This window comes from Chanos chanos, chromosome 3 (genome assembly GCF_902362185.1).
Source record: "Chanos chanos chromosome 3, fChaCha1.1, whole genome shotgun sequence".
NCBI classification, from domain to species: domain Eukaryota; kingdom Metazoa; phylum Chordata; class Actinopteri; order Gonorynchiformes; family Chanidae; genus Chanos; species Chanos chanos.
The window spans coordinates 49,122,839-49,135,275 of record NC_044497.1 but is presented as its reverse complement, the minus strand read 5'-3'; the positions used below and the strand labels follow the sequence as shown (position 1 = coordinate 49,135,275).

At 39.8% G+C, this 12,437-nt stretch overlaps 1 protein-coding gene across 1 annotated transcript in view; it reads right to left on the bottom strand.

The window, feature by feature from the left end:
- Positions 1 to 12,130, bottom strand: part of unc5da (unc-5 netrin receptor Da) — a 65,529-nt gene extending 53,399 nt beyond the window's left edge. Inside the window, exon 1 of the mRNA XM_030767975.1 lies at positions 12,082 to 12,130. Coding sequence (XP_030623835.1) covers positions 12,082 to 12,130 — 49 coding nt within the window. The remainder of the gene's footprint in view (positions 1 to 12,081) is intronic.
- Positions 12,131 to 12,437: the final 307 nt, after the last annotated feature.

Sequence of the window (12,437 nt, the reverse complement as noted above, 5' to 3'; positions counted from 1 at the left end):
TCATTTCATTAAAAATCTGGCGACAGAAAAGAGCCCGGTTCCATAAAAAAAAGGTAATATCCCGTGAACGAACGCAGGCGGATCGTTCCTGCGAATTTATTAATATCATTATTCACCTGTCAGCGCACACACTAGACGTATGGAAAAAAAAATGTCACTCATAAAATACACACTTTTACTCCACCACCTCCCCTTTTTCCCACTTTTTTTTTTTACCCAGAATTCATCCTGGACTGAGAGAGTCATAACAGTGAAGCAAGACAGAGGATTCCTGTCATCTCATCAGACGTTACAAAGCTGAGAATTCACCTTCGCCAACTAAAGTGTCCTTTTCAATAGCTGTTTAATGTCTGTAAGATTACTTTATGAAAGTTATAGTGGCCTCTCAGCACTGTGGTATGCGTGTCCGTGTAAGATATTTATCCGAACCAGTAGGAAACTTGTTGTTGCAAAAATGGGCTCTGAGAATGAGCAGCATCAACCTATAATAAATAGAAAACAGCAGAACAAAGAATTAGCGTCATAAACCAGAAGTGTTTTTTTATAAGTATTGACAGTGTAGCAGTGAGAGAGAGAGAGAGAGAGAGAGAGAGAGAGAGCGAGAGAGAGAGACTGTGCTGTAGATGTGCGTAATTAGAGTGTTTCATCCACCAGCTTGCATGACTGTGGAGCGTCATTGAGAGCAGCACCTCCTGCTCACAGGCCTAAATGTCAGCACCACAGAGGCGGATTATAAGAGTTTGAAGCTTTAGCTTGGCCTAGAAGTACCTGGAAGGTGGAAGGTCTTATCCTTGACATTTTTAAAACATCTCTCATCTGGAATGCCTCCGTTTGATGGACAGCGAGTGATAAGGGTGTTTAGAACGCCGCCGTGCGAGCTGTTGATTGATGCTCCTGCAATACTTTCCTGTGCAGTTCTCCGCTATGTTTCACTCACACTGACTGATCTCAGCCTGAAAGATAGGTCGTCTTGCCACTGCATCACCAACTAGATTACAACTTTTTTTTTTTTTCTCCCTTTATAACCGCTATTGCTATAGCCAAGATTGCTACCATTAGGTTAATGCTTCCCTAATGTCTTCCCCCAAAGCAATTTCATGTTTCGGAGATAATGACCTTAAAATTACACATCTGTTCAGTAGTTAAGACTATATCAAATATTTGTTTTATAAATTTTAATAATAACGAAAATCAATATGTCTTTTCTATACATATCATGCTTGAACTGATAGAATAATGGAATCAATAGAAGTATGACAGAAGAGATATATTGTAAGCGAAATGAAATTTTAAAAAGTTGCTTTGTTACTTTAAACTATTGTACCATTAAATCGAGGTGACTCTTTTTTTTTTTTTTTTTTTTACAGACGCTACACAGGATCCTTCTTGGTAATCTGTACACTTGACAGAAATGAGAAACCTGTGTGACCCACAGAAAAGGCAAGACTTTGGGATTTTGTCTCTCTGACTGTGTCTGGCTCCCTAGCTGCATTATTTTACCCACTGGCTCTTGGTTTAGATGAAATCCTGTTAATGGGAGACCACAACCTGTCCTCATATACTCTAAATTATCGCCCATTTGAATGCAGAGACAGGAATACAGCAGGCCTCTGGCTAGTCTGGGTATTACGATGCTTTGTAGACAGTTCCCACACATGTTCATGAAAATAAAGGCTTTCCTTATCTTCTGTAATGTACAACCCCTTTTCCTACTGACTTATGTATTAACTTGTAAGCATTTTATGTGTTGTTTGTATTTTCTATGGCTTGCTGTAAAACCGATCTCACTGTGGAAAAAACAGACTTCTACGTTAAAACTGATGTTGATGCTTCTTCAGTATTGCTTGGACACATTCGTTTTATCAAAGTTTTAGTAACTTTAGTTGGACAGGACTAAAGGAGAGGCATCGTGTAAAACTTTTGGGACATGGGCAAATCGATCAAATACTTCAAATACATTTTGACCTGAGTCTCCTATACACTACCCTCTAAAAGTACTGTGACAAATTGCAAGTCAGTACATGGTCAAAATAGCCCAAGGATTCAATCTGTCCAAACACAGTGAATACTGCCATACATACAAAAAGACTCAAGTTTTATCTGGATAGCCTGTAAGAGAACAGGCTATGGTGAATGGTAGTGAATGTTAAGTATAAGACTAAGCAAAGAGAACGTTAAACAGACCACTTCAGGAGAAATCGCAGTACCTGATTTATGGTCAAAAATAAAACTGCACTTCAGTGAGGACTGAGCCCGGAAAAGCGAGCTATGACCTCTCATTTGCCAAAGTGCTGGATCCTGGCAGGAACTTAAGGAGAAGCAGGGACAGCTTGTGTTTAATAGTGGAGGTGAGACAGAGAGAGAGAGAGAGAGAGAAAGAGGAAGAATGATGTACCATGCTGCCTTCACCTCATTAGAGCTGATATTTACAAGCTCTCCTCTGGGACCCCAAGACACTGTACAGGCACCCGCAGACTTTTATCACTCACTTAAACACAGCCACTACATCTTATTAACACCAACTCTTTTAAACCCCAAAACCAAGGGCAAAGAATCTTTCAGAGCATCAGAATCAAGACAAGACAACATGGAAGAGGGATGAATGAGAGAGAGAGAGAGAGAGAGAGAGAGAGAAAGAGAGAGAGAGAGAGAGAGAAAGAAAGAAAGAAAGAAAGAAAGAAAGAAAGAAAGAAAGAAAGAAAAGAAAAAAAAGAAAATGACTCCCTAAATCATTAATGAGGTGCATTTCATGAACAGACAGACATAGTTAAGAAATAATAAGTGCCATTTATGTTTTGATGAAGTCACTCAAGCATAGATAATGACATAACAAAGATGTGTACATTACTGTACATAAATTATGCACAATTAGCCAATCAAAGCTCCTTGACTACCCCTCAAAGATCCCATGAGTATTATTTATGTCTGTTGTCTCTCTGACAAAATAACATGTTTGTTTGGAATCTTTCAAGGCTGGTTAAACCTATTATTTAAGCTTGATGGAGGCAACACAACTAGGAGAGTTGAAGCTTTCATGCTGGTTTCACAAATGATAGCACACAGGTACACAGAAATGCACACAGACGCAAACACAGGAATCTCATATGAGTACGAACCTTTGAAATTCACCCACTTACACATATACAGAGCACAAACATTAAGATTTTGGGACTTGGCCATGGACTTCTGTTTATAAAACAAAAATATTTCTCTGGCCAAACTGTGACCCAACTTTACTTTTTTTCTAAACTGATTACGCATCAATAATGACATAAAAAAAAAAAAAACCAAGCAAACCAAAGAAAAAATCATAATGCTATGATAAACAAAAGTAAGAGGACAGAATCATATGTCTGTGTCTCTATTCTCTCTGCTCCGGAGACCAGAGTCCTCAAGTGACCCCAATACAGTCTTGCTGCTCTTGAAATAAATTTTAGTCTGTGTGTCTGTTAGAGACAGTAAGAGAGAGAGAGAGAGAGAGAGAAAGAGAGGGAGAGAAGCCCTTCTCAGAAAGAGAAGTCCAGTCCATAAAATGGAGGGAATGGCTTTCTGTGATTTCATGGCTTATTGCAGGTACTACGAAATACCTTTTCTGTGTCTCATCGTGACCTCATTTTTAAAAGGCCGAGCTGTTGAGAGAGCGTTATACATGTTATCACGTATAGTCTCTTTTCACCTGTATCATCCCTCCGGTTCATTCTTCTCCAGCGCGCTGTCTTTCTATCTGATAAAGGACCTCTTCCTCCCATCCTCATCATTCCTCATTAAGCTCTAATGGGCATTAATCAGGAGGTTACAATCTGCCTCACCCTTCTGCTACAGCCGGCATCAGACTCAATAAACCTCCCATTAGCACTGCCTGCCCTCACCTAACATTACCACAGATTAGCATTACCACGCTCTGCCCTCACTCAATATTCCACCTCACTGAACATAAACTGCTCATACTTAGTGTGTCTACCTCAAACAAACACTACAAAATGGCTTTGCTAAACATATCAATTTGACGTGACGCTTAATACCACTGAGATACTCATGAAAGCGACAAAGACTAATGTATTCATCTGGTTCGTGGATTCCGGTGGAATCCGGCCATGGTCCTTCTGGGTCAAAGTCTTTTCCTTGGGGCTCCAAATCGCTAATAAGAGTTCACATAAGTCACCCCCCCCCCCCCCCAGTACATAATCAAAAGGGGGGAAAAAAGTACTCTGGTTTTGAACAAATTAAGCTGAAAATCCTATCTCATCTCCCTGAGCCGTTCTTATCCAACATGACTTTACTCCCTCCATCTGAAACTTCAATGGACTACATACGTAAAAGTTTCATAATCGGTTTTATAGAAAATTATTATAAAAGTTTGCATTTTTCCAGATAAAATGCAATCCAGAGAGAATGCAAAACATTAAGTTATTTTCAGCTTGAGCGGAGCAATGTAGCAATTTCAGTTACCCAATTCTGTAGCAATCTTTCAGCAGTACCTTAAATTTAATCCATCTAAAAAGTGTATCTTTACCTCCAAAATGCCTTAAATGTCTAAAGTCAAATGGAGTTTGATTGCATCTTAAATTTTTAAAGTTTAATTTCATAGTTTGATAGCGTCTTTATATATCTAAACTCTAATGCATTAGTTTGATAGCATCTTAAATATCTCAGCCCTAATATGAAAATTTTATAGTATCTTTAATATCTAAACTCTTAAGTGAGGGATGGTGCCACTGTGGCACAAGGGAAGACAGGAGACACTGCACAGGTCAAGGTGAGGTCACGCGCTCATATTAAAAACATGAGAGAGTTCTGCTGTGACCAATAATTAGCTTCATGTTTATTCATTGTGTGAGAGTCTGTGTGTGTGTGTGTGTGTGTGAGAGAGAGAGAGAGAGAGAGAGAGAGAGGGAGTGAGTGTGTGAGTGAGTGAGGGACGACAGAGAAAGAGGGAGAGAGAGAAAGAAAGAGTGTTAGTCAGTGTGAGAGTATTTGCTGCATAAGTGTGTGTGTGTGTGTGTGTGTGTGTGTGAGACAGAGAGAGAGAGAGAGTGTGTGTGTGTGTGTGTCTCTGTGTGCACGCATACACACTGATTAACACAAACGTTCACCAAATACCCAGGCTTAGCACTAATCTCCCTACACTGGCATGTGGGATAATACGATGAAGATGGCTACAAGTCAGAAATGTTCCCTTTAATTAAACCATCTTCAATTCACATTCATGGTCCATCTTTTCCTTTATTTATTTTTTAAAGGATAATGACTAGCCATCTTTCTCTCACCCATAAATAAACATAGGTTGTCCTGTCCCTCCAGTTTAATCCGCAGGATTTATTACAATCAATCAGGCCTGATCAAAAGCCGGCTAATTGGTCTGAAACAAACACTAACACGACATGTATAATGACCATAAGAATTGTGTGGCATTGCTTTACATATTCATTAAAAACAACAAGGTCTTCTCTTAAATCAATATCTTTGCTGTGAGATCTTACAATGTGGAGTCAACGCTGTGGGATGAGGCAGAGACAGAAGCCAAACATCTGATTTTCTGCTTCATTTTCTGGTAGTTCTTGGGGCCAGCTTTGCTCCATTAGTAACGCATCACTTAAGAAGCTCAGGTGAGTGAATGCATCTCGGGTTTTTTCAATACCAGACCGAAGTAATCAAACTGGGAGCCGCCAGCAGATTAAATCTGTGCTTGGCTGGTCAGCCGCCTGACCAAGTGCTCTCTTCCACACCATTTCCTGTGCCAATCTTAACTATCATTCACTCCTCTTCTCATTCACTCTTCTTTTCTCCCTCAAACTCTACCTTTTTCATTACGTTCTACCTCCATTCTTCTTCATTCTCTTTGTCTGAGCGGGAGAAAAGGTTGCAAGGTCTCAGGTTATAGATCACTTTCCTTTTTAAGCCTGCCTATTGTCTAACCGGAGCATTCTCTCTCTGAGAGGTGTTAAAACAGCTATAGCAACCTGCACTTCGCATAGACGTAATTAAAATATATGTAAATCGTATATTGAAAAAGTCGATAATAGCTGTTAGAGCTCTTTTTCCTCATTAAGGTCGTCTCACACAACATTATTTATAGTATTTTTTTGCCACTGTCTCCCTGTATAAATTTTCTCTTTTAGGTGATAATCACTAATCTCTGGAGGGTGGCAGTAAAAGTCCACCTAATCAGTACGGGGGCGAAAAAAGGGGCAGGACAAAAAGACCCTGTGGCCAAAAGTGGAGATACACTCTGAATTAAAAACCTTTACCGGGCGGTATCTCTGCAAAGCCCCATTAAGCGCTGTCTTACACACTTTTGCTCTCAACCAAGAATTTTACTTCTTGATTCATAATCACCATTCACTGATTGTGAGATGGTTAAAGGTGATCGTGGAATCCTCTGCTGGGAAGCTGTCCATGCCTTGGGTTTGAATAGCCTAGCTTCAAAGCAGCTCCTGATTGGGCAAAACCCCTAAAATGATAAACACTTATTTGTAAGAGGTTCACGCTGAATAGAGTGAAGGAATATAAAACAGCACATTGGCGTAATTACACTTCAAATCTAAAATATTATTTTACAGTATATGGAAAATTCTGGAGAGCTTTGTGCATGACTGAAGTGGACTGTCGTAGTATCTGGAACTGAGATGAGATTATATTAGAAGGCACTTCATCCACCCTATAAGGATCTAGAGGTATAAGCAGACTGCACAGAGACGCTTTGGGAAGATAATGAGAGAATGGAAGTGAAGTGGTGTTTTCATCTTAAAAGGACGTGCTGCTGTATGCTCCTTCTCACACTCAGCGAGTCTGCTCACTTCCAGCAGTCAGCAGCTGAGTGTACACTCACACATATCATCATCATTAATCATGAGGAAGCCAGATCTGATCAAACAGACTCAGGGTGAGCTGACTATGTGGCTACGACTGAAAATGCAGATAATTAAGTCCAGCATTGAGGAACAAACCCAACGGACCTGTAGACGATAATGTGAAGCTATATGGTGGTATCATAGACTATATAGGAACCCCCTCCTAGCACACACACACACACACACACACACACACACAGTGACAAACAGTCCATGTCTTTAATTTTCAGAATATCACTTGTTTACAGTTCCTCCCCCTTCAATATCAACAGCAAATTGAAAAAAAATGTCTACAATCGGAATGAAGACAGACATGTATATGATTCACATTGTCTTTGACTAGAATGGTCTGAACATTCATTGTATGCAACACATTACACACAATGCCAAGAAACTGCTTTACTACCCAATGAAAGACACACTTCCATCTATGTGAGGTGTAAACAGACGAGGACAAAACCCTGCATGTAGTGTGTAGATGCATCTCTAATGAGAAACATAAAATTTTTTTCACCAGTTACGAGGTAGAAAAATTGCTAAATAATGATTTTTGGTAGTGGCTGTAATTTTAACATTGTCATTTAAGGGTAGCTTCGATGAAGGACACTCAACAGTCAAAAGCAATGCTTCTCTTCTCCCCTCTGCAAATGGTGCAATTAGTGCTATTGAGCCAAGCGTGTCACTGGAGCTCATTGACCTTTCCCTCTCTCTCTCTGATCCCTCTGCTTGTTCTAAGCTTTGAGCCGTGACTTCATTAGAGTGACCGGGACACTGCGGCTAGGTTCCTCTGAGGTCTTTAAACACAAACACACACACACACACACAAACACACTCACACACAGACCTATGAACACATATAGACACATGAAAACACACACGCAGAAAGAGAGAGAGTACAGCCAGGAAAAAAAAAAAAACGCTCTCTGGACCCCTAAGACACCTGTTATAATACTAAGCAATCAGACAAGGTGTGGGTGAAATGATTAATAGAGCGTGGCACACTGAGTGTGTCAAATGATCAGAAAAAAGGTCAGGCTTAGTTTTGAAGAGGTCACACACAACCTCTAACAACAAACCCCTCTCCTGAGTGTCACAACTCAGTCACACTGAACCCACTCACACATTAGTTTGTCTTGTTTGTGACTTTTTAAGTGTCTGAGTAAACTTCTAATGAGCTGTGTAAAGAAGCTTGTGACCTCAGCTCAACTGGAAAAGAAAAAAAAAAAATCAACCAAAAGTCTCACTGTGCATGTATGTGCCGAAGCCACACACACACACACACACACATACACACAACTGTAACTGCTGGAATATGATTGGGTATGTGGGACCATGTTTACTTTTGCCCCTATTACTATACCTATGTGCTGTGTATATGATCATACTCACAGAACATGACACTCACAATAATTAAACATTGAAATTTTGAAACGCGTCGAAAATTTACAAATTGCATCACATTAAAAAAAAAAGACGTTTAGAGCTGTCTATTAGGGCTATTAGAGTTTTTTTTATTTTTTTGCTGCGAGTTTTGGTTTCATGTTCTGTTTTATGAGGAGTAAATTCAAAAACATCAACGGTGTAGAAGCACTTGGTAGATACCATTGAGACACTATTGATGCACACTCATCCAACTAGTCCAGACACACCCACCTACACACACACATACATACATACACACATACATACACACATACAAATCCCATGTCACTCCAGCTCTCTTGCCTGTTCTCCTCCCTGTTTTCCACTCAAGTACCCCCCCCCCTCCCACCCCCATCTCTCTCAGGTAGCTTGAGTATGACACAGCTTCCCTCTCAGACAGTGGGTACTTGAGCTTTCTCTCTCTCACCCAACCTACCTTCAACGAATAATCTCACAGTCTCTTAACAAACCATTTCACATTTCAGTCTCCAATTTGTCTTTTTTCCCTCATTCTTGCTCTCTTCAAGCTGTCAGAATCTCCCTCCCTCCCTTTCATTTCACTTTGGCTTCCTGAATATTCTGTCCTTTTCCCTCCTCCTCCATTTCCAGAATATTCTACTTTAACGCAGCTCCTCCTCTAATTCCTACCACTCACTAAATCTCTCTCTTTTTCTCTGTTTGTGTGGCCTCTTGAATACTCCTTGGTGATTGTAGTTAAACCTAAATATAGAAATACATTTTCAACAAATAGTCATACACAAAAATATATTAAGTTCTGATGTTAGTCTGGAGCTGTTTGACTATTTTCAGATTCCACAGAGAATATCCACAAAATGCTATATTTTTATGTTGGCAGAAAGACTGAATGTTGCTGCCTTTGTTCTTTTTTTCATAAACAGGTTGAGTGAGTGAATGAGGGAGTGAACTGGAGGTTATGGGGCATCAGAGAATAAAGCTATTAACTGAGATAGAAACTACAATTTCACTTTTTGTCAGTTTGGGAAAGCTACATTCCTCTGACCCAGCAGCTCCTGTGTAGACTTTTATTTTGAATTAGGTTTGTCATACAGATCCATTCATTTGGGAGTCTGGCTGCCTATTGATCACTATGGTGACCAGTCTCACATGGGATTTGCGCTATTGGTACAAATTTGGACTCTGTGGCACAAAAACCCGCCGCTAGGAACTCGCTACCACGATATAAACCTTTGGCAGGGTGAGTTTATTGACAGTTCATAATCCGGCATCCGTTTCTTCTGTCAGGGAAGTATAAAGTTGTTGAAACAAACTGTACAGAGGCACGTCAAAATAATTTTCTATGATAAGGATGAGGATAAAGTAATTGGGCTAATAGATAGACATTAAGTATTGACCTTAGCATATGCTTAGCTGCATACACTTAATCATGTTTTTTTTCTGAACGCAGAAGTAATTCATTTGATGTTTTCTGTGATTCTGCACTGTACAAAACGATCATAAATGCTAACGTAACGTGCTAAGATACTAATGTGCTAACTATGCAAGATGTTAACCTCCGTAACCTAGCCAATGAGTGACTGGGGGAGTCGTGAAAATTTTGTGCCAAGAGTTACAAATTGACATTCGTACCAATAGCTCAAATCACAGAGAGACTGTGTTTACCAGAACAAGGCTGGAGGGATAATTACAATGTGCAGACAGAGGGTGGTTTATATCCTGGTCACATTTTAGAGGTGAGAAAACTGTGTCCAGTCCTAATTAGAAAAGGTGGGTAATAACGAGTTACATTAACTCTGTTGCATGTACTTGAGTAAAACTTGGATGAATTTGTTTTTTTTTTCTGAGCAGTTCCTACCAACAGTTCTTTTTATATTTAACATAAAAAGTCTTAAGAAAGAAATCTGCATTTGACTCAGTCACACTGTGTTACTCTCCTGAACTTTTTTTTTATAAATGTAAATTGATTGTGTGTTGTGTCCTTCAACAGCTCTCAAACATGAACAGGTCAGTGAATTCTAATCAATTTATTGTTTTCCCCCCTCTTTTTTTCTTTTTTTGGTGGTTGCTTTCAATTTTGTAATTTTAGCTTTTGTATTTTTTTTTTTAACATAGTGCTTTTGTACTTTTACAGTGGTTGATTTTTGGAGAACTACTATTACTTCTACTGAGGTAGTTGTTTCTTAAAAGTACCAGTATTTTTACATGCCTGTTATCGATTCTTGACCACCTAGCTCAGCTAAGTAGCAATTTCGCATTTTACAGTTGTAACACTATTTGTGACAGCATTCACTTTCAGTACTGCTGTAGGTTTATCACAGCGTGTCTTTATTCAGTAATTTAATCCTCTGAAGTATTAATCAGATATTTTCTGTTTTTTTTTTTTTTTTTTTTGCTGGAACTCACAATTAAATATACATGTGACCATGTTAAATTCAGTTTTATTGGGCTCTTTGTTAATAGATATTTTTTGATGGCCTGCAAAAAGAGTTTGGCGGCAATTCTCTGAATCAGCAAAAGATGAACAGTTGGAGGCAACACATTAAATTAACTAGATTTCAGATATCTACATTTTACACAAAACAATCAAGTTTACTCAGCCATCTGTTCAAACAGTGCGACACACACAAAACAGCCAGACAGCAGTATGGGAACATTAAAATCTACACATTTTTTAATACAGAGAGTCAATCACACACAGAGACCCCCTCACCAAACACATGCACACACATGCCAACCCGCACATGTACGCACACGCACATCTGAGTGCCAACTGTGAGCTTGGGGGCAAACCTCAAGGGAACATTCTGACCAGAATACAAAGTAAGGACGTTAACTTTGGGTGACATTATAGGAGAAATGGCCGATGTATTTCATAGAGGAGATGTGCTGACGCATTTGGGTTTGAGAAGAAATGCTGCAGTCATCATCAGTGTGGGTGGATACTGGGAGTGATGGAGAAAAGAAAAAAAAAAGAAAAGAAATGAGATGGGGGGGAAAAACAAGTGAACCGTCCTGTCCGACCCTCCTGTTGATATACTGCGTTACCCACGATTCCATCTGGGACAGGAGAGGCCTGTTCTTCATTTGCCTCAGATGTGACACTAAGCATTTCTCATAGGCTGCATACACACACGTACTTATTGGCTACACATACACGTGTGTAAGCCTTTTTCATGGACCATTGGCTTTATCTTGATCTTGGGCTGTGATGATGATCATGATGATCTTGGTTCAGTCATTGTAATATGTAATCTCTCTATGTGCATCCATCCCTATCACGAGCTGATACCAGGGAGGGGAGACTCCCTCACTGTTGAGGGGGTCATCAGAACTAGAGCCTGTGTCTGTCTCTCTCTCTCTCTCTCTCTCTCTCTCTCTCACACACACACACAACAGCTTGTGTGATTCACTTCACTAACAGTAAAAAGCTTTCATTACATCTCTGACTTCTCTCTCCTCTCCTGCTTAGTGCACTGGCATCGACCTTCACGCCAGTTCAGCCTAACCTGCACTGAAATATGACAGCCAACATATTCTCCAGTGCCAGTTCAGCCTAACCTGCACCTGAAATATGACAGCCAACATATTCCTTGCCAGCAATGAGCTGACTTTGAAGTTTAGGAAGACTTTTTTTAGTGTTCTCTCTCTCCCTCCTTTTTTTGTTTTTGTCAGAAACGACGTCATTAGTTTTCCATCCTCTGACAGATCCTGCAGAATTTGAGTGTAGCTTTTCAGAGTTAAGGCTGCATTAGCATAGAGAATTGTGACATTTATCATAGAGCGATTGAGCAAAGTTATGAACTGCTCCTCTTCCTTTTCGTCACCTTACCTTGCCCTGGCTTGGCCTCATTAAAGATCCCTGTCAGAGAGCCACTCATGCTGCACAAGGAACCAAACAGAGACACGATGACTGTGTTAGCCTTGTTAGCCTCTCTATGACTCTGTGAAAAGGCCAATTATAAAGCTAGCACAGGCACCATTGGAAATCCTTGTGATTTTTTATGAAATGGATTGAAGGATATAACTGGGAATACAGCACTTGGTGTGTGAGTGATCTTTGATGCATTTTTTATTATTTCTTTTTATTTCTTTTTGTGTGTATGTGTGCACGCTTGAGAGAGTGTGAATATTCCATCACGATACTCTGGTGCAATACGCTTTTGACACCTTCCATTGTAGCTCTGA